General features: G+C 32.8%; 1 protein-coding gene across 3 annotated transcripts in view; it reads left to right on the top strand.

Annotated features, from left to right (window-relative positions):
* The window catches only part of ARHGAP5 (Rho GTPase activating protein 5), a 61,384-nt gene that overhangs the window by 30,962 nt on the left and 4,094 nt on the right, over positions 1-26,328 (top strand). For 2 of the 3 annotated variants that reach the window (XM_074365673.1, XM_074365672.1), the window contains exons 3-6: positions 3,784-3,931; positions 18,723-18,800; positions 21,236-21,367; positions 22,516-22,621. In XM_074365673.1, coding sequence (XP_074221774.1) covers positions 3,784-3,931; positions 18,723-18,800; positions 21,236-21,367; positions 22,516-22,621 — 464 coding nt within the window. The remainder of the gene's footprint in view (positions 1-3,783; positions 3,932-18,722; positions 18,801-21,235; positions 21,368-22,515; positions 22,622-26,328) is intronic. The other variant, XM_074365674.1, reaches the window with a different exon arrangement.

The raw sequence follows: 26,328 nt of genomic DNA, 5'->3' as shown, positions 1-26,328 counted from the left end.
AATCAAGGATTGAGGCCTGGGGTTATTCACAGTATAGGTTGGTAAGGAGGGACCAGCAAAGGAGACTAATAATGGGAGAGCAAGTGAGAAGATAGAGGTGGTCTCCTAAAAGTCTACCGAAGAGAGTGACTGCTGAAAGGTCAAGTAAGATGAGAGCTGAGAACTGTTGTAAAATAATCATTCATGACCTTAATAAGAACAGATTTAGTGCATTGATGATAGTGATAGACTAATTTGAGTACATATTAGTGGGAATGGAAGGAGAGGAATTGGCAACAGCTAATATAGATGACTTATGCAGAGTTTGTCTGCGAAAGGGAGTAGCATTATGGAGCAGTAGCTAGCAGAGAGAAGACTGAGACTTCTCTTTAAAAGGATGGGGAACAAAAGTATATTTTGATGTGTGTCATAGAATGGTATAGTAGAAAGGAGAACTCTGATCAGTTTTTCTACTTTATTCTGATCTTTCCAATCATATTGAGTCTTACTAAAGAGGTTTTCATTTCTTTAGTGGGTTTTTCTTTACTTTCTTTACATTTTGCCTCTTGTTTTCTCATTTCTTTTTTAATCTTGTATTTCAAGAATCCCATCTTAAATTTAAGAGAAGTCAAGTCCAAAATTTCTTGTTTTCGAGATTTGTTCTTTGAAAGCATACACAACTATTTTTTGCTACTTAAGTTTTCCTGTTTGTTGGTTATAAATGAAGCAATTGAGGGTTTTTTTTAATGTTATTGATTATGGTATTTATTTGAGAATGTTGCTTAGGTGCTCTCCTTTATTATGTTGCTGATATTACTGAAGTGAAAGAGTAGTGTCTTTAAAGAGCTTTTTATATACTTTTTCTTGGTCCCATATACTTATGCTAATTAGAGTTTTTCGTATCTGCTGGACACTCAATTGATACTATTGATTACATTTTTGTGAAATGAAATGTTTATTTTACCAGAAACGCTTTTGCAGACATGAGATTTGCCTAAGTGGCCAGGAAAAAGACCATGACTACTTGCATTTAAGCAGAAATTCAGATTTGTATGAATATAGTACTGAATCTAAAGTTGGATTATCATAAATCAGATCATGTTTTCCCACTGGCACAATTATTTAATTGGAGGCTCTCACTTTTGACTAATGGTTCATCAAAAGCTATAGGTCTAAATGGCCAAATTAACCATACTCCTCATCTCTTTCTTGCAAATTTCAAAGTACCCTGATGGCATTTTATAGCAGCTGTTATCATCTTGCCTTAGATAGTTTAATTTATAAAATAAATTTTAAATTATATGAATTATTTTGAATTGGTTTAAACTTGTAACTATAGATTAGCAACTCTTAACTAAGGGATGTATATTAGAATTATGTAGAGTTTTTAAAAATTCACATTTTAAAAGAACTCCCTGAAGTGATTCTTATGCTTAAGAACTATCACTTACAGAAAAAAAGTTATGTACATTTTATTCATCATGAAAGCTAATATAGGGATGTGTAATTCAAACTGTTTTTCTGCATAGAATTTTCTTTTGTAGCAGTGTAAATTAGTAGGAAAATTGGTAAAGTCACTTAAGCTTTTTATGCCTTTTCCCCCCAATATATAAGAACTATAACTTGACTGTCAGGGTGATTCTGTGTTAGTAAATTATCCCTTTAGAGTTTGCCAGAAATTAAATGCTATAAGCCACTTAGCCTTTCATTACCTCAGATATCTGGTCCTGAATCTTGATGTAACTGCAGAATTAAATAACTTGCCCTTATAACTTTATGGATGTTAGATATTCCCTGAGCATAAGCCAGAAAATCTACCTTATTTTGCTTGCCTGACTCCACTCCCTTCAATTTTAGTTTTCAAGGCTTCCTACATAAAGTTTACACTTCACTTTTTCTTCTTGCCTGTGACCCCCAGGGTAAGGATGGAATGATTTCAGAGTCATCTGATAATTTGGATTGGTTCCTAAAGGGCAACATTAAGGAGAATTTTTTAAAGAGTTGATTGGAACAGTTAGAACTAGCTTACTTTCTTACAATTTTGTATTCTTTGGGTGGCATTGAAGACTAAAATGTTTTATTCTTGTTGCTCCTGCCATAGGCTAGGCATTGCTGTTGTCATTATCCTACCTAAATGTAATCTCTTTCAGCACTGTATTATCTTTTTAAACAAAAAACATCCATCTTTGCTTCAGTTTTCACTTTTCTAATTGAATGGTACAGCTAATAGTTTGCAGGCTGGAAAGCGCCTTAATGCTCCTGAAAAAGAAGACAGCCCTACCATCAGCTTTGCAATTACAGTTTCTTCATTTCTACTTCTTAGTACATTCTTCTGTTTTGGTGGTAGTGGTAGTGGAAGGATGGTTTAAGGAGTAAGAAAGGATCCACACTACTTGACTTGGTGGACTAGGTCTCGTGCCAGATCAAATACTCCAGTGATTTGTTGGCAGTAGTCCTGACACCTAGTTATATTGTGTAACATATATACATACCAGTACATACCAGAGTTTTAATAATCTGTATCATTGAAGAGTGATACAATATATGAAGATTTAGAAGTTGAATTTCATGAACTCTTGAAGTTTGCTAGGTAGAGCAGCCTGAAATTGAAATAAAGAAAAGACTTAATTGATTATACAAGGTATCAATTTCATAACTTGGGAACTTGGAAGAACACATTGAAAGATCAGTCCATCTAAAGGAGAGACTCTGGAAGGAAAGAGAAATTAAAATAAGGACTATAGCTTTAGGCACTGCAAGCTCTGCCTGTACTCCGGCCCCTGCACACACACACTTTTCTGATTAGAAATGATGTTTTTATCTAATTAGTAAGTTAGTAACCATACGACAAAATATAAATAGGTTTGTGATTTATATCAGGGAAAATGAAAGTTTGTAGGTAAAATTAGACTGAAAAAGGAGCAAGGGCTGTCAATAAAAGTGCTCTAACATCTTTGAATTTCTGAGAACTTACTCATCTTCCTATATTTCAGAGATTCTCAACTGAGGGTACACAATAGAATCTTCTGGGGAGATGCTTACTATGCCCTACTTCAGGCAGACTGACTTAAAATCGCCTTAAGAGTTGAATTCCAGGCAGTATTTCCTTAGGTTTTTTTGGAATGTTCTCTCCCTAGTTAAGAATATGTTTTCTCCCAATGCAAATTTAAAATTAAACTCTGAAAATTCTTATTTAATATTTTTTTTTACTAAATGTTTTGTCCATTACTTACAAAAATTATCTTAATGTTTAAGAAATAGTAAATAGGAAGAAAATGGGAAAATAAGAAGGGTCAAATGAGGAGATCAAAAGTTCATGGAGTTATATAGCTTCATTCTATAATCAGTAATTAAAGCTATGTTATGTTCTTTCAAATACAGCTATGGACAAAAACCTCAATTGGAACTGTCCTGAAGACCAAATAAGGAACAAACCAATTAACAGACCACACTTAAACTGCATTAGGAGCATTGCTTGTCCCTAGTTTTTCCTTTTCATTGGCATAGAAAAAATACCTTTTCTAATTTCCCTACCTATCTAGTTTTCTGTTATTTTCCAAAGGGAGTATTTTCTTCTGGTTACTTTTTTCCTCTTTTCACTTTTGTCTCTTTCCATTGCTCGAGTTGCTGCTTCTAGCAGAATTTATTTAATGAATCCAAATCTCCTATTGATGGACATTCAGGTTGGATGTGGCTTTTAAGTATTTCTTTTGATGCAAAATGTGTATTTACATTGCTTAATACTAATGTTATTCTGAAAGAAATTAATTTTAATAGTTTTAACTTGAATATGTTTTCTTACAGCAGAAAAAGAAAACCAAGAACTTCAATCCACCAACACGTAGAAATTGGGAAAGTAATTACTTTGGGATGCCCCTCCAGGATCTGGTTACAGCTGAGAAGCCCATACCATTATTTGTTGAAAAATGTGTGGAATTTATTGAAGATACAGGTAGGATAGACGTATCATTGCAGTAGATTTGATTTGAAATTTCACTTCTGCTGCACTAGCAGTTTGTCAAATGTTCCTGATTCAAGCTAAAATTTGAAAGAGGTGTATGGTTCTCATTAGGATTGATTGTCTTTAGTATTAATTCTAGATGTAACCATCTGATGTTTGAAAGAAGTTTCATTGTTGGCCAGTAATGCTTCTGTTGGGCCTCACTTTAATAAATGGGTTAGTCAAATGCTGAAATGTTAAACTTAACTTATTCTGGAATTTAGAATAACTTGATTATTAAATTATGCTACTATTTAATCATAATATGATTTAAATAAATAATTTGAATGTTTTTACATTTATAAGTCTAATACTTTTTTTTTTACTCATTTTATACATGAATTTTTCTTTTTAAAGTTCATAGCAATATTTGTCAATGTACAAGAGGTAGCTTGTTTGTGATGTTATTATTTATTCAATAGCACTGCTTGGTGTGGTTTATATGGCTTGAGTTGTATTTAAGGAGTGTGTAGATACTCTCATTGTTTTAAAAACAAGCCTGCCCTTATGTTTACTTTGAAACTGTTATCTGAGGGTTGGACTAACCAGAGTTGGGGAATAAAGGCAGAATATTATCATGTTTATGTGCATTTCAAATTCACAAATGAGCATGAGTTAATCTTGAAACTTTAGTGATTTGAATGGACTGCAAAATTTAATGGTTTGAAAGCTTGAGTTAATTTCATTTTAGCTTTATTCTTAATAATCTCTTTTAATAATCAAGCATTGTTTAAAAAACAAACAAATTAGGATACCCATGTTCTATCTGAAAAAATCAAGCTCATTTTTACTTAGGTGTATGTATGCCTTACTCTTTAATCTTGACTGTCAGCTAAGATCTATATGTACATATTAGGTTGTATGGTGAGAAGTGATGACTTGCAGTTCTAATAATGTAATGGAATATGGGGTAATACCTGTTATCCACTAGTTTTATAGTCAAAAGAGTGTATCTTCTCCCTTCAGTTAATAAATTTTAATTTATAGAGCCTATATTTGGGTATGCTCTTAATCATTTGTTTCAAGAAAGTATTAGGCAAATTTCTTTCTCTATTTCTGTCTATTTTCTGGAAAAGTTTGTATAGAATGGTAACATTTCTTTATTAAATTTTTGTGGAAATGACCAGTGAGATATTTGGACTTGGAATTTTATTTGTGAGGAAGTTTTAAACTATAGCTTAAATTCCTTTAATAGATACAGGGCTATACAGATTTTCAATTTCCTCAGTAAGCACTGGTTGTTCCTGTCTTTAAAGGAATTTGTCCACTTCATTCAGGTTGGGATAAGGTTGTTTATAAAATTCCTTATCATATTTTCAATGCCTGTAGCATCTGATCTTGATATGTTGTTTCCATTTTCATGCAGTTCAGAATACTTTATAATTTTCCTTTGGACTTTTAAAAATTTAACTCATTAATTATTTAAAGTGTTTTATTTCTAAATGTTTTCCAGGTATATTTCTCTTATTCATTTCTAGGTTAATTCTCTTGGATTTGGGAAACAGTTTGATTTCAGTGAAAGTTTATTGCAGCTTATTATTTATAGCCCAGAACATGGTCTATTTTGAAGAGTGTTCTGTGGGGCTTTGGGCAGAATGTTTGTTAAGCTGTTGGGTGATGGGTTCTGTAAATGTCAGGTCAAGTTCTGCGAGAGTATTGGTAACTCTTGTGTGTCCTTACTGATTTTCTTGTTGACTTGTTTTTTTAAAGAGTACTATTGCAGTTCATAATCATGATTGAGATTTGTCCATTTCTCTTTTCGGTTCCATTAGTTTTGGCTTCATTTGTTTTGAAATTCTTTTAGTTGCACATACATTTAGGATTATGTCTTCCTTTTGAATTGACCTATTATTATGACATATTCTCCTTGTTCTGAAGCCTAACCTACTTAACCTAAAATTAATATAGCCAATGGTATTTTATTTTGAGTAGTGTCTGTGTGGTGTATCTTTTTTCATCCTTTTACTTTCGTTTGTGTCTTTATGTTTGATACAGTTTCTTATAGATAGCATGTCTGGATCTGACAGTCTACTTGTTTTAAAAGGAGTGTTTATTAGATCATGGACTTTTAATGTAATTATCAATATAATTGGTTTTAAATCTGCCATCTTGTTTGTATTTTCTCTTTGTCTCATGTGAACATTATATTCTTTTTTTCCTTCTTTTCCTGCCTTCTTTTGGATTAACTGAATATTTTTTGTTCTATTTCAACTCCAGTATTTGATAATCAATTATATTTATCTGTTAGGATTTTTTAGTGGTGCTTTAGAATTTGAAATATACATCTTTAATCACAGGTCATCTTCAAACCTTACACCACCATAACATGTAGTTTAAGAACCTTGGAACAGTACATTTAACTCTCTTATTCCTTGTTCTCTTGTTGTACATTTTAGTTCTACAATATGTTTTAAACATCACAGTGTATGTTCACAGTTTTTGCTTTATAAACAGGTAGTTATCCTCATTTGAAAGATAATTTTTTAGGTTATAGGTCTCTCAGAAAATAGCTTTATTAAAATACAATTCACATACTCTACAGTTCACCCATTTGAAGTGTACAATCCAGTGGTGTATCAACATATTCAGAATTGTGCAGCCATCAGCATGTTCAATTTTAGAGCATTTTCATCACCCCCAAAGTAAACCACATTACCATTAAGCAGTTGCTCCCTGTTCTCCATACCCACCCTCCTTAACTTTTTGTCTTTATAGTTTTACCTTGTTTTGTCTTTTGTGACTAGCTTCTTTGATTTAACATAATGTTTTTGAGGTTCATCCATGTTATAGCACCTATCAGTAGTTCATTTTTATTGTTGAATAATTTTCCATTGATAGGCATTTGTGGTGTTCGACACTTTTTGACTATTGTGAATATTGCTGCTGTAAACACTTCCTGTACAAGTTTTGGACAGGAGTGGACATGTTTTTCACTCCTAGAGCATATACACCTAACAGTGGAATTTCTAGATCATATGGTAGTTCTGTGTTTAATCCTTTGAGGAGCTTAACAGACTGACTTCCATAGCGGCTGCACCATTTTACATTCCCACCAGCAATACAGAAGAGTTCCAGTTTCTCCACATCTTTGCCAACACTTATTATTTCTACTTTTTTTGATTATAGGCATCCTAGTGGGTGTGAAATGGAATCTGATATGGTTTTGATTTGCATTTGTCTGATGACAAATGATATTGAGCATATTTTCAGGTGTTTATTGGCCATTTGTCTTCTTTGGAGAATTATCTCTTCAGATACTTTGCTGTTTTTAAATTGAGTTTTTTTGTCTTACTTTTGAGTTTAAGAGCTCTTTATGTATTCTGGATACAAGTTGCTTTCAAATATGATTTGCAGAATTTTTTTCCCATTCTGTGGATTGTCTTTCACAATCCCTTGTTGGTATCATTTGAAGCACAAAAGTTGTAAATTTTGATGAAATTCAGTTTATTTTTAAAATTTTTGTTGCTGTGTGCATGGTATCATATCTAAGGTTTTGCCAAATCCAAGACCACAAAGATTTATTCCTACATATTCTTCTGAGTTTTATGGTTTTAGCTCTTACACTTAGGTCTGTGATCCATTTTAAGTTAACTTTTGTGTATGGTGTCAAGGAAGGGGTTCCAGCTTGATTCTTTTGCATGTGTACATTGCACAATCACCATTTATTGAATTGCCTTGACATTCTTTTTTGAAAATCAATTGACTGTAAATGTGATTACTTCTGGACTTCCATTTATGTTCCATTGATCTATATATGCCCATCCATTTATTTCAGTACTGCTTAATTTTCATTATTGTAGCTTTCTAGTTGGTTTTGAAATTGGTAAGTAGAGTCCTCCAACTTGTTTTTCTCATGGTTCTAGGCTCATGGATTTTCTTTTCTTTCAGCTTTTTAAAGAATGCTCAGGGGCAGGGTATTGCTCAGTGGTAGAGTGCATGCCTAGTATACCCGAGGTCCTGGGTTCAATCCCCTGTACCTCCATTTAAAAAAAAAAAAAAAAGAATGCTCATTGTCTTCTGCATGATGTTTAACAAGAAACCTAATGTTATTATCAGTGTTCCTCTGTATGTGATGTGTTCCCCTTTCTCCCTCGTTTCTCAACTGCTTTTAAGATTATTCTCTCGTTTTTAGCAATTTCATTAAAACTTTATTTTAGTGTGTGCTTTATGGAAAAAACACTTCTGCTTGAAGTTTCTGGGACTTCTCAGATCTCTTGGTTTATAATTTACAAATTTGGAAAATTTGGGGCCATTATTGAACTATTTTTTCCTGTTCTGTTTCTACATCTCTTCTGTTTATGGACTCGAGTTACATATGTGTTACACATTTTGAATTGTCCCACAGCTCACTGTTCATTTTCTTAAACCTTTTTTTCTTTCTGTATTTTATTTTACCTAGACTGTATCTATTGCTGTATCTTCTAGTTCACTGATACTTTTTTTTCCCTGTATGGTCAAATCTAGATTTCCCTTTTAAGTCTCTTTTTTGTTACATTTATCAACCTCTTGTTGATATTTTCTTTTACCTCTTTGGGTATACTTAAAGCATTTATAACAGCTGTTTTAAATCCTTGTGTTACTAATTCTGTCATACTTTGTTTCTGGGTCAGTTTATGTTTCTGTTGGCTTTTCTCCTGATTATGGGTTGTATTTTTCTGCTTTTTTAACTGGCGGTTTTGATTTGTCATTAGACATTTTGAATTTTTCATTTTTGAGTGGTGAATTTTCTAATGTTCCTTTAAAGAGTGTTGGATTTGCTTTGTCATGTGTGAAGCATTTTGTTTATCAGTTTGGTCCTTTCTAGGCTTGCTTGTAAGTTTATTTTGGCAGATCCAGAGCAGCTTTTATTCTAGTATTTATTTAAACCTACATTAATGGATGAGGACTTGATCCAGTGTCCTGCATATTAAAAGATCTTCTGAGAGTAGAACTTGAACTATTCTCAGCCCCTGGCCTCAGGAAGTTTCCTCTGTATAATATTCAACCAAAACCTCCAGGGCTTTTTCTACACATCTCTGAGGCACTTTTCTTTGTATATCTCTCCCCCTTTTTTTTGGTACTCTGCCTCACAAATTCTAGACTTCTCATCCTTTCTGAACTCCTGTCTTCATATTCTCAACTCTTAGACCATGTTGATACCACTTCTCTGCACTACTATCTAAAAATTATCTCCAGGCACTAGATTGGGGCATTCAGACAGTTTAATTCATTTGCTTCTTTTTCCTCACAGATCAGTTTTGAGCTGCCTGTTGTTCAATATCTGAAAACTATTGTTTCATATAAGTTTTACAGTTTTTTGTTGTTTACTATAGGAGAGAATTTCCATAGGAATTAATCCTTTTATGGTGGAATTAGATGTCTCCATAGCAGTTTTTACTGTAGTGCTATATAATAAGTTATGCTAAGTTCCAGTTAGGAAACAAGCCTTGAAATATTAGTATAAGTTTAAGTATGCAAAAAGTATGGAGGAGAGAGATTGAAAAGAAAGGGAATAATAATATGCCTCTCTCAGGAATTATTTAGGATAGTGAAGGAGCTGAAAACAAACTCAAAACTGCCTCTCAGATTTTTATATTAGGGTGACTATAAATGGTGCACCATTAATGAAAACAGAAATTATAGTACAAAAGGCAGATTTGACAGTTTGATAATAGATTCATAGTATGTACATGTTAAATCTTAAGGTGCCTGTGGGGCATCCCTCTAAAAGTTCAAGACTCAGTTGAATGTATGGAAAATGGTTTGGTCTTAGGATGTTGGTAATTGTCATTGTATAGATATTAATGTAAGCTATGTTGATGAATTTCAGGGTGAACATAGAGAGTGAGAAGAAAAGATCGCAGTGCAGATAGGCTATACAAAGGATTAAACACTAGGAAGAAAATATTTAATTAAAAAGACACATGGTTATCAGCTTTGAATGTACAGAAATTCGGTGACCTAGAATACTTTTTTTTTTTAACATTTTTATTCAGGTAGAATTTTATATATTATAAAATTAACTATTTTAAAGTGTACAGTTCAGTGGCATGTAGTACATTACAGTGTTGTGCAACTACCACTTCATCTAGTTCCAGAGATTTTCATTACCCCAGGGAAAACTGTACGCATTAAGTGATTATTCCCTTCCCTTTTCCCCTTTTGCTCCAGCCTCTGGCAACCATAAGCCTGCTTTCTGTCTCTGAATCTGCTTCTTCTGGAGAGTATAAATGGAATCATACAATGTGTGACCTTTTGTCTGGCTTCTATCACATCACATAATACTTTGGGGATTCATCTGTGTTGTAGTGTGTGTCATTGTATGGATATATACCACATTGTTTATTCATTCACGTGGTGGACATTTGGTTTGTTTCTATCCTTTCGCTGTTGTGAACAGTGCTGCTTTGAACATTCATATACAAATAATTTGAGTACCTGTTTTCAGTTCTTTTGGATACATACCTGAGAGTAAAATGATGACCCGCATGGTAATTCTGTGTTTAACTTTTTAAGGAAATGTCAGACTGTTTTCTGCATTTTACATTTCCACAGCAGTGTACAAATGTTCGTATTTGTCCACATCCATATCAGCACTTGTTATATTCTCTGTGTGTGTGTGTGTGTGTGTGTTTTAATTCTAGCTATCTTATTCCCTTTTGATAATGATTGCACTTTGATCTGTAGATCACCTTGGTAATATTGCCATCTTGAGAGTATTCTTCCAGTCCATGAACACTAGATGTCTTTCCATTTATTCAGGTCTTCTCTGGTATATAGAATTGATTTTTGTGTGATGAGCTGTTATCTTGCAATTTTGCTGAATTTTTTATTAGCTTATTTTTTTGGTGTGTATGTATGTTCTCTGGGATTTTATATATATAAAATAATTCCAGATTATATTGTGAATAGAGATAGCTTTACGTCTTCCTTTCAAATTTGGGTGCCTTTTTATTTCTTTGTCTTGCTCTGGCTTGGACTATCAGTGTAATGTTGACTAGCTGTGTTGAAAGCAGGCATCATTGGCTTATTCCTTATTTTAGAGGAAAGCTTCCATTCTTTCACCATTATCATGTTAGCTATGAGTTTTTCATGAATGCTTTTTATCATGTTGATTAAGTTCTCTTCTGTATTAGTTTCTTAGGGCTGCCATAACAAAGTCCCACTGTTACTTGCTAACAGTCTAAAGGCTGGAAATCTGAAATCAAGGTGTCAGCTGAGTCATGCTTCCTTTGAGACTCTGGGTAGAATCCTTCCTTGCCTCTTTCTCGGTTCTGGCAGTGGCTATCAGTCCTTGGTGTTCCTTAGCTTGCAGCAGTGTTACTCCATTCTCTGCCTTTCGGGTTCTCCCTCTGTCTGTCTTCTTAGAAGGATACCAGTCATTGGGTTAAGGACTCACCCTTCTCCAGGGTGACCTCATCTTATCTTAGCTAATTATAACTGTATTGACTCCGTTTCCAAATAAGGTTCCCTTCAGAGGTACTAGGGGTTAAGAGTACAACAACATACCTTTTTGGGAGACAAATTCAACCCATAAAACTGTTTATTCCTGGTTTGTTGAGTTTATATATATATGTGTGTGTGTGTGTGTGTGTGTGTGTGTATGTGTGTGTGTGTGTATGTATGTAATGAAGGGTGTTGGATTTTGTGAAATGAGTTTTCTGTGTCAATTGAGATGATCTTGTGGCTTTTTTCTTTCATTCTGTTAATGTGAGTTGCATTATTGTTTTTTTCTTACGTTGAAACACCTTTGCATTCCTGGGATAGATCCCACTTGCTCATGGTATGTAATCTTTTCATTGCTGTTATAGTTTACTAGTATTTTGTTGAAGATCTTTGTATCTGTATTCATAAAGATTGGTCTGTAGTTTTTTCTTTTAATTTCTTTGGCTTTAGTACCAGAGTAAATATCTCATAGAATGAGTTAGGAAGTGTTTTCTTTCTTTAGAATGAGAGTTTTCTCTGGTTCTAAGTGTGCCATCTTCAGAATCTTTTGAGGCATTCCTATGTTAGATAGTTCGTAAATTTTTTCTAGATTAAGTTTTCAATTTCCTGCTTTGTTGTCAGTTTACCACCTGCTAGTTATCTTATTTTGCTTTTCCGATTTGCATCTTCTAATCTGCTTTGAGTCAGGAAAACATATGGCAGAGTTAGTTTAAGTTGTGCTTTTGGTTAGGTTAAATTCCTCCTATAAAGGAAAAAATATATTTTAGTATAAAGGCTTAGTAACATCTTTTTGACAATTTATAATTTTTTTTTGTTTCCATTTTTTAGTTATGGTAGATTAGGTGATCAGATGACCAAGTTCCAGATAGGTGAGGAATTTTTTCACCTGTATTTCCTAAAATTTATATTTGAATGTAGATGTAGTTAATCTGAAATGCCCCCACTATTACAAATGAATTATAAAAGAAATAGGAAATAGACTATCTCTAAAGCTTAGAGGTTATTTTTTCTGATAAGACTATGTTAGAAGGATGAATGTTTCAGTGAGGTTCTTTAAATATTGGTCTAAAAATTATGTGTTACTCCAACACACCAATGATGAGTGAAATAATAGAGGTGAAGTGGGAATGAATCTTTGTTTTATTGCTAAAGTAAACGTCAACATGACTTTCTTCAGTAAAGCCCTTTTATTTAAACTCCAGCATTCCCACTTGGTTTTTCTTTATGCACTCCTTTTTCTTCATTACTCTTAACACTTTTTCACTAAATGTCATTACCTCATGTCTTCGTCCTTCTTGTCCTGCCTGTTTTTCTCAGTTCATTTTTATATTCACTCCTTTGCATATCTCCTCAACCCCCGCCATGTTATCTAAACATTTGAAAAAATTTTGAACCTTCTGAAATGTTGCAAGAGTAGTGTGGTTGAACATCCATATACCTTTGACCTAGAAACACCAGTTTGGGGGTGGGGATTGGGCCACATTTCTCCCCAACCTTCTCCTCCCTCTCCAAACCGATTGAAACTTACAGACAGCATGACACTCCCTTCCTAAATCTTTTAACATGTATCTCCTAAGAATAAGGACATTTCTCCCATGTAACCATAATATAAATACCACCTTCGGGAAATATGACATTGATAAAATCCTATTATTTAATATTATGTTTACAATCAGATTTCCTTCATTGTCCCAGTAATGCCCACTTACAGCTGTTTTATTCTTTCAATTTAGGATCCAGTCAAGGATCATATCTTAATATTTCTTCTTACGTCTCTTTAGTTTTCTATAGTCTAGAATAGTGCCCTAGCCTTTTATGTGTTTTCCTGACACATTTTTTGAAAATTCTAAGCCAGTTTTTTTTGCAGAATGTTCTTAAATGTTACTTGTCTGATTCCTGGTCGGTTTCAAGTTAAACATTTTTGGCTGGAATTCTACACAGGGCTGATGTATCCTGCTTAATGCATCACACTAAGAGACACATGATGTCATTTGTTGAAGGATTTTTTATGTTGCTTTTGAAATTCCAGGCTTTTAATAACTTTAACAGTGTCATATAAGTGCTAAAGTTGGGTGGGTATCATTGACATCTGAATTTAATGATTCAAATGTGACTTATTTATTCTTGATCTAGCAAAGAGGAATTATAAATTAGCCCTTAAAGTATTTCTTTAGATAATTTTAGTATGCCTGTATCTGGCAGAAATTCCTTGAGGTTTTCTAGGGTAATAATATTACCTTTTTATTTTCTAGCTTTGTAGTCTATTTTTATGTTAGCAAGAATATTTTCTTCTTGAAGTAGCTGGTCATTTTGTTACAGCTAATGCTTTTCTTTCTTTTTCTTTCCTTTTTTTTTAAACACCATAGCCATTAGACGATGAATCTCTGAGAGAGGGACCGATCCCTAACTCCTAAAACAGTGTCTGGCACATATGATTAAATCATATTTAATAAGTATTTTTAAAAATGAACCCCAATTTTTTAATAACTCTGAGTGTGGGACCTTGTGACATTAGTTATACATGAATGATATTTCTTGAAGTCTTTATTTTCCAAGCTAGAATTAGCGTTTATTGTTTTTTTATACAAATACAAAGAGTGCATAATCATTGCAAAAGATGAGAAAATGGAGACATTTGTGTTACAGTGTGACTTTGCATAATTTAAATTTATATCAACTTACTAATTTGTATTGTGCTGAGCCGTTAAATTAATATAATTAAAAATCCAGGTTTTACATTGTAAAAAATTGTATAATGAAGGTGATTCACAATGTGCAAGATGCTCTGTGGTTATGATAGGGAAAGAAAGGCTACTCTTACGAAAAAGCTGTCATATACTTTGTTTTTAAGTTATTTTGAAACATGGAATTCTCATTTTTGTGACTGACAACCAGATGATTATATCTGTAGCTCTTTTGTTTTTTAATGATGAAATTCCTGCAGAAAAATGAGTGTTGTGCGAGGTCTAAAGAAACCCTAGCCCTCACTCTTTTTATCCCTAGAGTGAAATAATTAATAATATAATACTCAGTTTTTGCTGAATGCTTAATATTTGTATAGTGAACTTTCAGTATGCTATGAAACAAATGTGTTGTTTATTCATTTAATTTTCACACCTCTGTTGGGGTGTATGTACAGTTACTACCTCCATTTTACAGAGTGAAAAACTGAGGCCCAGAGAAATTAACTTGTCTTGAGTTCACACAGCTCGATTCTAGTCCAGGCTCCATTTACCGTTATGGCTTACTGTTGATTTTTTGCTAGCCAGGGTTTTTTTGTTTGGTTGGCTTGTTTTAAGGAAAGAAACTATATATTTCATTGTAGCAGGAAAAAAAGTAGGAATAGAATAAGGAATAGAAGTGAAAAATCACCTGTGGTTTCATGATGAATAGATGCGCTTGTCTTCTCATGATTAAGAGATTAAGTTTTTCTTTTTCTGTATATTTATTATATAGTATACATTTAAACATATGTAACTTTTTCAAAAGGGGAAAATTAAACATGTTTTTTTAATTTTTTTAATCCATGAGCAAAACTATTTCATGTGATATTTATCTTTTGAATTACTTTTTATGACTTATCTTTCATAGCTAACATCTTAATAATCATGATTTAATAATTCTCTATTTCTGAACATGTCTCCAAACATTCAGTATTGGCAGTTACCCTTTTGTTTACATCTGTGCTTGTGTTTTTATTTTCTAGGAAAAAATGTGTAGACGTGAAATTGCTGTGCCCAACTCCAGTGATAGAAAGCATTGAGAGAGAGGAAACCACCTACCATAAAACAAATAGGGAGGCATTTCAAAAATACATCCTTTATATATTGATTGAGACAAACTGATGACCCTAGCTTGCCCAGTGTCTGACCTGTAGCAAGTCACTTCACTTTTCTAAGTATATTTCCTTATCATTAACATAGGGCCTCTTGTCAGTTATTTTGAAGATGGAATGAAAACAATACATATAACATTTACTTTATGAAATTTAAAGCATTATATGTAAAGAAAGTAACAAAATGAAAGGTTGGAACGCTGTTGTTGCTTTTTCTCAACTATTAAAGATATAGTGACTAGAAAGTAGTGACATGTTGTAATGCAGTAAATTCGAGTAGCAGTAATATACATATACCTCCCCTTTATTTAAAAATACTGTTTTTGATTGAGAAAAAAAATACTACGTTTAGCCTTGTTATTTCTGTAGTGTTCTTGTCCCTGAACTGTCACTTATCATTGCTCCATTGGTGTTACTTCATCCTTATAAGCTTGATACATCTATATCTATATGTCTGTATCTTTTTTTTTTTTTTTTACTTTTAGGTTTACAACAAAATCAATAGAAAAGTGTAGAGATTTCTCATATACCCCACTGCCCCAACACATGAAACTCCCCCGCCCCACATTACCAACATCACTCACCGGAATGGTATGTTTTTTGCCAGGGATGAACCTGCATTGACACATGATAGTCACCCAAAGTTCATAGTGTACTTTAGCATTCACTCTTGGTGTTGTACATTCTGTTGGTTTGGATATATATATAATGATATATATCCATTATTATATAATAGCATACGGAGTATTTTCACTGCCCTAAAAATCTTCTATGCTTTGCCTGTTCATCTCTCCCCACCACCCCTATCCCTGGTAACCACTAGTCTTTTTATTGTCTTCATAGTTTTGCCTTTTCCACAATGTCATATAGTTGGAATCATACACTATGTACCCTTTTCAGATTGGCTTCTTTCATTTAGTAATATACATTTAATCTTTACATGGCTTAATAGCTCATTTTTCTTTGGGCGTTGCATAGTATTCTGTTGTCTGGGTGTATCACAGTTTTAACTATCAATTCATCTACCGAAGAACATCCAAATTTGGACAGAACATCCAACTTTATGCTATAAATATAGCTATAGCTATAAAACAGATGTTCAGAACATCTATTTGCAGATTTTTTTGTAGGCGTAAATTTTCAACTACTTTGGATAAATAACAAAGAGCATGATTGCTGGATCATGTGGTAAGAGTATGTTTAGATTTGTAAGAGATCGCCAGGCTGTCTTCCAAAGTACCTGTACCATTTTGCATTCCCTCCAGCAATGAATGAGAGCTCCTGTTGTTTTCCACATCAGCCTTGCCAGCAACTGGTGGTGTCAGTGTTTTGGATTTTGACCATTCTAATAATGGTATCTCATTGTTGTTAAAACTTACAATTCCTGAGTGTTGTGGAGCATGTTTTTATGTGCTTATTTGCCATCTCTGTATCTTCCTTGATGAGGTGTCTGTTAAGGTCTTTGTCCTGTTTTGCAATGGAATTGTTTTCTTATTACTGAGTTTTAAGAGTTCTTGGTATATTTTGGATAACAGACCTTTAGCAGATACGTCTTTTGTAAGTATTTTCTCACATTTTGTGGCTTGTTTTCTAATTCTCTTAACATTGTCTTTCACAGAGGAGAAGTTTTCAATTTTGATGAAGTCCAGTTTATCAATATTTTTTCTCCAATTGTATCTTTGATGTGTTGTATCTAAAAAGATACCACCATAGCCGAGGTCATCTAGTTTTCTACTATGTTGTCTTCTAGGAATTCTGTAGTTCTCCAATTTACATTTAAGTCTGCGATCCATTTTGAGTTCATTTTTGTCAAGGGTGAAAGTCTGTATCTAGATTCATTCTTTTGCATGTGAATGTCCAGTTTTTCTAGCACCATTTGTTGGAAAGACTATCTTTGCTTTGTTGTATTTATTGCCTTTGCTCATTTGTCAAAGATCAGTTAACTGTTAATGGGTGTTTATTTCCGGGCTCTCTGTTCTGTTCCATTGGTCTAATTGTATGTTTTTCCCTCAATACCATATTATGTTGACTTACAGTAGTTTTATAGTAAGTCTTAAAGTCAGGTAGCATCAGTCTTCCAACTTTGTTCTTCTCTTTAAATATTGTATTGGCTTTAGGTCTTACCTTTTCTATATCAACTTTTCAATCAGTTTATTGATATCTGTAAAATAACTGCCTAGGAGTTTAATTGGGATTGCACTGAATCTGTAGATCAAGTTGGGAAGTGCTGACATCTTGATATTTTGTCTTCCTATCATGAACATGGTATTTCTCTCCATTTACAGTTGACCCTTGAATTATGTGGGCCCACTTATATGTGTATATTTTTCAACAGTAAATACTACAATACTACACATTCCATGGTTGGTTGAATCCACAGATGTGGAGCAACAGCAGGTATAGAAGTCCCACTATAAATTGTACACTGATTAACTCCCATATTGCTCAAGAGTCAGTAATATTTAGTTCTCTTTTGATTTCATTCATCAGAGTTTTGTAGTTCTTCTCATATGGATCTTATAGATGTTTGTTAGTTTATACTTAAAGGATTTCATTTTTAGACATGCTAATGTAAATGGTATTGTGTTTTTTATTTTAAAGTTCACTTATTCCTTGGTGTATAAGGGAAGCAGTTGGCTTTTGTGTATCAACTTTGTATCTTGCATCCTTCCTATAATCACTACTAGTTCCAGGATTTTTTTGGCAGATTGATTTTTCTACAAAGACAGTCATGTCATCTGTGAAAAAAAAATAGTTTTGTCTTCCTTTCCAGCCTGTATACCTTTGATTTACTTTTCTTGCTTTATTGCTTTAGCACATAGAAGAGTTTCAAGTACTTTCAACCACTCAGCCTTTTCTGACAGTCTAGAGAGGGGGAGGAGGGTGCCTTTGTTATTGCTGGCAGAGGTGGAATTCTGGTCTCCCCACTGATGTGGATGAGGAATGGGTTCCATGGTGTTTGCAGTAGGGTAGTGATAGTAAAAAATGTTTTTTCATGTTGGTTTTCTGATTGGTGATTTATTTGGGGTTTTTTTGTTTTTTCTTTTGCCTGTGCTCATTGGTGTTTCTGGGTTGCAGGCAGCTCTGTTGCTTGGTTCAGGATACAAAAGAAGCAAAAAGAAAATCCAGGAAACTCATTGTCATGTTGTTCTTCAAGTTCTAAGGTTGCTAGCCAACTTGCCTTCTCTCCACCTTTCAGGGTCTTTTGATTTTTTTATATATTGCACTCAGGAATTTTAGTTCTATTTAGTGGAAGAAGTAGGGAGAAATAGCTTCTCTTTTTGCATGGAACTGGATGGGTGAAATGGTCTAAAACTGAAATAATCCATTAAGAACTTACTTTAAGTGAAATGCTCAAAAATATTTTATTCTTAAAAATATTTTACCACCATGTTTTTGTAAGTCACTAAGATGTAAAGAAAGTTAAGTATATTCTTTGTTGTAAATATATATGCATGTACAAAAGTCTACTTTTTCTTTTAGGATTATGTACTGAAGGACTCTACCGTGTTAGTGGGAACAAAACTGATCAAGACAATATTCAAAAGCAGTTTGATCAAGGTAAGATGATAATTATATAAAATAAAATGATTGTTTTATTATTTTTCCTTTTGAAATTTCATATGAAAACATCCTAAGGATATAGATGTTGAGGGGAGAAAGTTTTGAAGTAATATTAGAAGTGTTTAATGGAATAGATACCACAGTCAAGAAACAGGAGAGCTATAAATCCATTACCAGAATTGGAAAAGCCATAAATTGTTATGAGCTTCATCTTTGTATATCAGGGACTGAACTTATTTAAAGATGCAGTTTAAATGTTTATTGTTTCTTCCTTCATTATATTGAGCCAACTAACTAACCATTAGGAATAAAAAACAAAACTAAATTCCCTACTCGTATTGAAGTAAATCTGTATGAGATCAAAAGTTTAAATGCAGAAATGAAAACTGTAAGTACTAGGGAGAAAAATGAGTGAATATTTTTAAAATCTTAGGGTAGAGAGAGGCCTAAACTTGACATTAAACCTAGAAAGCATGAAAGAGATGGTAAATTAGACTACCTAAAAATGTAAAGCTTCCGTATGAGAAACAGTGGATAAAGCAAATAAAATCAGGAGATAAACTATAAACTTGGGGTGGCTATGGAATTTTTTTTACAAGATTAAGCAGTTCATATCAGAAGAAAGCAACCAACAAATACATGAAAATGTGCTCAGCCTCTGTCATTATAAAGAAATAATTAAAACAAAAAGATTGCATTTATTTTATTATGAGAGTAGAAAAGATTGTTCTTGGGAGGAAGGCAAGCAGATATGTTACACACTGTTGGTTGTGAATGAGTTAGGTATCTTTGCTGGAGAGATTCCATTTGTAAACATTTGTGTTACAGAAGTCTTTGTGAAGTATACCAAGGTAATTATTGCAGCATTGTTTGTAATTTTTTTAAAAGGCAGGAGGAACACACATGTTTACAAGTAGAATGCTAGATAGCCATATAAAATAATGAAGATTTATGTGTGTTGAAATGGTAAAATGTCGGGTTGTTGAGTGGAGGGTGGGATATGTGTGTGTACCTTGTTTTGAAAGAGTATTTATTGTTTAGTATTTCATTAAAAAATATTTTGTTAGAAAAACTGTTTAGACTTTACCAAATTGGTACAATTTCACTTCTCCTAATGAAGGAAGAATAGTAGTTAGTGCCAGGGCCTCTTGAATTATACTTTCCGATTTTGTTTTCTGTTTCTGCCACTTAACTGTCTTTGTGCCCTAGGGAAGTTACTCTTTAAATCTCAGCTTTTTCATATCTAGAATGGGAGTGATAAGAGTAAATAACTGAGGAATAATGAGATACAGTGCATATGATGAGTTTTCTGTGTCAGGTACCATGTTATTAAATGTTCATTGGGTAGCTGTTATTACAAAGAATGTAGCCTGCCTAAGGAAATAAGCTTTAATACATGAAAGTTTTTATTATTTAATCTTTATAATATTTTTAAATGAAATAAATCTAAATGTTCAGTAATAGAATATTATATAAATTTTTAAATCAGGGGGAATGCTTTGTAGCCATTAAAATTGTTTATATAGGGCAAACTGTAAGGGTGGTTGATTCTTGGTTAAGGATACGTGTGAGTTCTTTTTTCTTTTTTTCATTATTCTTGCAAATTTTCTGCAAGTTTGAAACTACAGTTAAATGTTACCTGGCTCCCCCCAAAAAAGTTTTTAAGTGTTGCTTATGCAATTTTAATAATTGGATAATGCCTCAAGAATGAAGTCCAATATAAAATCTATGTATGATTTGTCTTTTTTTTTTTTCCAATGAGCAGAAAAGGGCTGAAAAGAAACATGCTGAAGTATAAACAGTGATTATCTCTGGGTGATGGGGGTTATTTTTTTCCTTTTGTAGGTCTGCATTTTTACATTTGCTATCATAAGTATTCATTATATTTATAATAAGGAAAATGTGACTTTTTAAATAGCAAATTAACCTTATGATATACTTTAATATGTTTCATTCCTGTTTTTTAATTCAGAATTTCACTAAGTTTAAATTTAAACTATTTTGTATTGTAAAAATTTAAGTATAAATTAAAGAGTTGAAACTTGAATTTATATGCATGATTCCTGTCTTTTGTCTTTCTACTTATGGTCTCTTTTAAATAGCTATGTAAATAAAATGTTTTAAAAGAAAAAAGTTATTAGTAAAAGCTAATATTTAATATTGTTCATATACTAATAAGCCTAATAGCATTTTTTTTTTTTGTAACAGAAAATTCTTCTTGCTTGATTCTCTTTTCCATTATCTATAGTTTGTCAGGCAAACATACATTAAAACAGTGGGGGAAGGATGGATGAATTAGTCTGTAAAGAAAGGTGGTCTGTGAGAAGGTGGTTGATGTCTTTGGATCTTCAAGTACCTATTTAGCTTACTTCTCCTGTAATAAAATTTAAATTCTATTGTATAAATTACAAATTTGAATTTTTATCTTGTAGATCATAATATCAGTCTTGTATCTATGGAAGTAACAGTAAATGCTGTAGCTGGAGCTCTTAAAGCTTTCTTTGCAGATCTGCCAGATCCTTTAATTCCATATTCTCTTCATCCAGAGCTATTGGAAGCAGCAAGTAAGTATAGCTGCCTTTTTTTTTTCCTGAGAGATGATGACAGTGGGTTTTATATGTTGATTCCTGTGTGTTAAAGTTGGTCATGCACTTAGAATATGTAGCTAATAAAAATTCAACTTCTAGAACTGTATCTTAAAACTGTTTTTCTTTAAAAGTTTTACCTAGCCTCTCAAGTGACTAGGTGCTCCTAGAAGTTGGTTCGTTGTACTAGAAGTTTGAGATTTGTTTTTAATTCAAACTCAAAGGCGTTGTAAGAAAAAGAAATAAATTCTTCAAATAAATGTATCTGTAATGTACCTCAGTAAAATATTACCTCTGTATGGTCTATACACATGTACATAAAATTGTTTTTAAGTCAAAAAAATTAACTTTGGCTTTATGTCTTGATTCAATTTTTGAAAAAGTAAGGAAAGTATGTGCTTATTCATGGCACCATCATTCATCCAGATGTTTCTATTAAGCAATATCTGGAAAATGAGAGAAAAGGTCTATTTGAGTATTAGGTAACCTAGTGCTTTTACTGCTTGTGAAGAAAAATATTTGATAAGCAAAGTGAATTGTAAATAAATAGAAGATGATGCGTTAAATCAGGTGTTGGCAAACTATGGTCTGCAGGCCAAATTCAACTTGCCATCTGTTTTTGGAAGGCTTGCAAGCTAGGAATGGTCTTTCACATTTTTAAATAGTTGAAGAAAATTTTATGACATTAAAATTATATGAAATTCTTTAAAAGTTTTATTAGAACACAGCCATGCTTATTTGTTACATGTTGTCTGTGGCTACTTTTGTCCAGCAGTTGCAGGATTAGATAAGATACTTAAAATACTTAGTCTGTAGCATGAATATTAAGAGCCTAACAGACTTATAAGTAATTAGTTAATTCTTATTAATATACCATTTCCCGTTTTACCATCCCCAATTGACTGATCTTCAGTTATTAACTTTACTTGTGAAAATTCAGGCTATTGTAATAGATGATAATGCATGTATTAGCAGTTTCTTTAGAACATTTTGTCTTTGTTTACCTCTCCTAATATGTTTCATACACATTCTTGATTTTCTTTTACAGTAAGCATAGCAAGAAGTTTTATCAGATATTTTTTAATGTATGAGTTTCACACAAATTTCTCACTACTTTAATTTCACAGAAATCCCAGATAAAACAGAACGTCTTCATGCACTGAAAGAAATTGTTAAGAAATTTCATCCTGTAAACTATGACGTGTTCAGATACATAATAACACATCTAAACAGGTATTTTTATTTTTCATTTTTACAAATAAAATGCACTACGGATTTCAAACTTGTAACTTTATAAATTGGGTGATTATAAAATAAAGAGGGAGACAAGCTAACATACATTCAGTTTTGGTTCTTTAAATTATTTTTTCTGTATTTTTAAAACAGATTTTTCAACAGCTTGTTTAAAGAAAGGTATATGACCCTTTGGTTCATGTAGTGATTATATAAATAATAAGTGTGGTGAGTACATTCCCTTTGTCTCTGCTCTTCTATAGAATCTTAGAATTTTAGTTATGAAATGACAGATAATTAACCAAATCAACCTATTTAAAGTTGATAAATTGAGGTTTAAAGAGAGAAATCATATGCTCAAGTGACACATCTTATGATTAGAACCCAAGTCTTATTAAAAGGTTTATTTGCTTTTTCTTTCATAGTGTGTTTCTTTTTGTATATTTTGCTTGTTTTGTTTATGGATATTCCTTATAGTGAAATTTTATCAGAAACTTGAATTCTTATTACTATCTACCTTGACTGCTACTGAAATGCAGGACATTAATCCTATATCAATAGCCCTAAATGTGTTAAGCTTCAAGTTTGTGCTTTTTTAAAATAAAGATAATCTTCGTAATGCAATTTATTAAATGAGAAGAATATTAATATTGCATAATAGCTCAAAGTTCAAGACTACAGAGTTAAATAGGCTTGGTTTTGAAACATTTTTAGTTCTGTGGCCTTGGGCAGATTTCTTAAGCTTCCTAAGTCTTGATTTTCTTAACTGTAAAAATGAGAAGACTAACACCTCACAAAGTTGTTATTGAGACTGAATAGAATTATTAGCATTTGCACTAATTTTTTTCAAAAGTCTACTCTTTTCTACTAACATTTTAATGAACTGGGGTTTGATTTTTTAGCTAATAATGTCAGTGACCAAACCAAGTACATTTCAGTCTGTACCTCTTAAAAGAGCACATTAAGCAATGTTTAAAGCTTTATTATTGTTACCAGTGTACCATAGAATTATATTAGCACTTGTGGTAATCCTTCTTTGACATCTCTCTCTCTGAGAAAATACCAGCATACATAGAATTGGAGTATAATTAGTAGAATTTTCCTCTTTTGAAAATTACCATATAAGTGATTCATGATTTAACAGATGTGTACAGGATAGTAGAGGAGATCTTACCTAATACCTTACCTAATATGGAATGTAAGGATGGTATATGAACATATTACCGTCTGGCCTGAATAAAGTGCTGAATTAAGAATCAGAGTTCATTAAAAAGCATAGGCAGAAGGGACAAAGGGAAGAGCATGTTCGAAGAATCACAGTGCTAGCCCACCATCAGTGTTATATTAGACACTGTGTTTGACTCTGATAATACAAGAATTAATGACACAGGCAAAAGCATATTGATGTGCTGAGGAACAGCAAAGAGGTCTATGTGGTTTGAGCAGAGTGAAGAACAGGACAGTGCTACTTACTCAGAGTGTAGCCTTTTGACTAGCTTTAGTCTTCAAAATATTTTACTGACACAGAGGTTGCTTTCATGTATGTCACTAAGTGCACTGTTGAGTTCCACTGACACTTATGGGGAGCAAGACTTTGTCAATGAAAAAAGCTTTTATGTTTGTTACTCTGAATGGTATGGTGAGCCACTAGGGAACTGAGAAATAATATCACTAGACTTAACTTTTAGAAGAAATACTCAACTAGACTATAATGGGTACTCTTTGTGCCAGATACTTTTATATAAGCACTATAGAAACATAGCAGTAGATAAAATACATAATGGATGATTGACAAAGTACAAAAATTAATCCATGGAGTTGTTCTTTGGTTTTATTCTCTTTCACCTTTCGTATTCAGTGAGTTATTGTTTCAAATAAGTTCTGTCTCCTAATTATTTTTCCTTTTCATTCCTCTGCCACTGCTAAGTTTAAATTTTATCATTTCTCATTTAGGAAACTCTGGTTTCTTTGTCATTGAGCTCTCTGCTAATTTTTCCTCTTGATTCTTTCTTGATTCTGATGCCATAATGATCTTTCTAAAAGCTCTGTCTGTAAAGATCACTTACATCCTGAAGAAAAAAATCGAAATTGTTTAACATTAAGTGGTTTGACTTCTTCAGTTAACATCTTCTTTCCTTTTCCACCTTGCACACACCAAATGCCACTGTATTAACTAATCACTTAACCAGAAGTATCGGTTTCTGTCTAGTCCCTTATCACATCTTAACATGAGTGCCTCAGTCATTCTCAGAATTTCAGTCTTCAGACCAACAGCATCAGCATCAGCATCAGCATCAGCATCAGCATCACCTGGGAATTTCTTTGTAATATAAATAATCAGGCCCAATCCCAGACATAATTATCAATCTGTTTTAACAAGCCCTCCAGGAGGTTCTGATACACACTGAGAACCACTGTTTTGACTAAATTACTCCTTCCTACCGTTTTACCAATGTCTATCGCTCTTTTTTTAAATTATTATTATTTTTTATTATATATTTTTTTGAAGTATAGTCAGTTTACAATGTGTCAGTTTCTGATGTACAGCACAATACTTCAGTCATATAGGAATATACAGATACATATTTTCATATTCTTTTTAACCATAAATTACTGCAAAATATTGAATATAGTTCTGTGTGCTATACAGTATAAACTTTTTGCTTATCTATATTTTATATGTAGTAGGTAGTATCTGCAAATCTCGAACTCTCAATTTATCCCTTCCCACCCTCTTCCCCGCCCCAGTAACCATAAGTTTGTTTTTTATGTCTGTGAGTCTGTCACTGTTGACTCAACTCAAACATAATGTTTTCAAGGAAGCCTTCCCAGACCACCCTCATCTCTAACTGATTTGGTGCCTTTCCTTTGTATCTTTTGACTCAGCAATTAGACTTGATGTGCATATTCTTATGTCTTTCAAATCTGTAGGTATTTTCAGGATCTGAATTTGACCACCACATAGACACACCTGACTGAGCCCACTCTACACTATATGTTAACAAAAGGTTGATTTTCTTTTGAATATTCTAATTTAGCCTCTTAACAAATAGTGTAGTGACTTTCACCACAGAACACATATTTTTAGGGCACATATTTTAACTCAAGAGGAGCAACTCCTATGTCTGGGGGGGGCAGTCCTTTGGTTTATATTTTAAATTTTTGATATGCAAATTTATAAAATTTTCCTGCTACTTTGCATACTGGGCTATTTCTTTATGTGTGAAGTGAGAGGGTTGAATAAAGTATCTAAAACTTCCTCCCAATTTAATAACTTTGAATTATAATTCAAGATTTGTTTCTTAGATTTCTTGCTTATTACGGACTATGGTAGTAGTGCTTGCTCACATATTTAAAGGACTGGATGCAAATTAGTTAATGTATGGCCATTTGTAAACTTTTGTTAAATCATAAGAATTTTAAGGTGGAATGTGTTTCTGTGAACTGTTGTCATTGAAATTAAGTTTCTAACAATGTACAAGGTAGTTAATTAACTGATTGAAAAGATCGATTTTTAGAATACTAGAAACTTAACTTTTTGAAAGTTGAAAAGTTTCCTGATTGGAGGATACAATTTTTCCAAAGTAAAGACCATCTTTGATTCTCATAAGGGATGAATTTTACTGCTTTCCTCTATTATTAGAATGTAGTTGAACATGGAATGCACAAGAAGAAAAATGTTTTAAATTTGAAGTTAAGATTTAAAA

The sequence above is a fragment of the Camelus bactrianus genome, chromosome 6 (assembly GCF_048773025.1).
Source record: "Camelus bactrianus isolate YW-2024 breed Bactrian camel chromosome 6, ASM4877302v1, whole genome shotgun sequence".
In the NCBI taxonomy this organism is placed as follows: domain Eukaryota; kingdom Metazoa; phylum Chordata; class Mammalia; order Artiodactyla; family Camelidae; genus Camelus; species Camelus bactrianus.
Note: the sequence above shows the minus strand (reverse complement) of the source record. Positions and strands in the feature narration are given on the sequence as shown.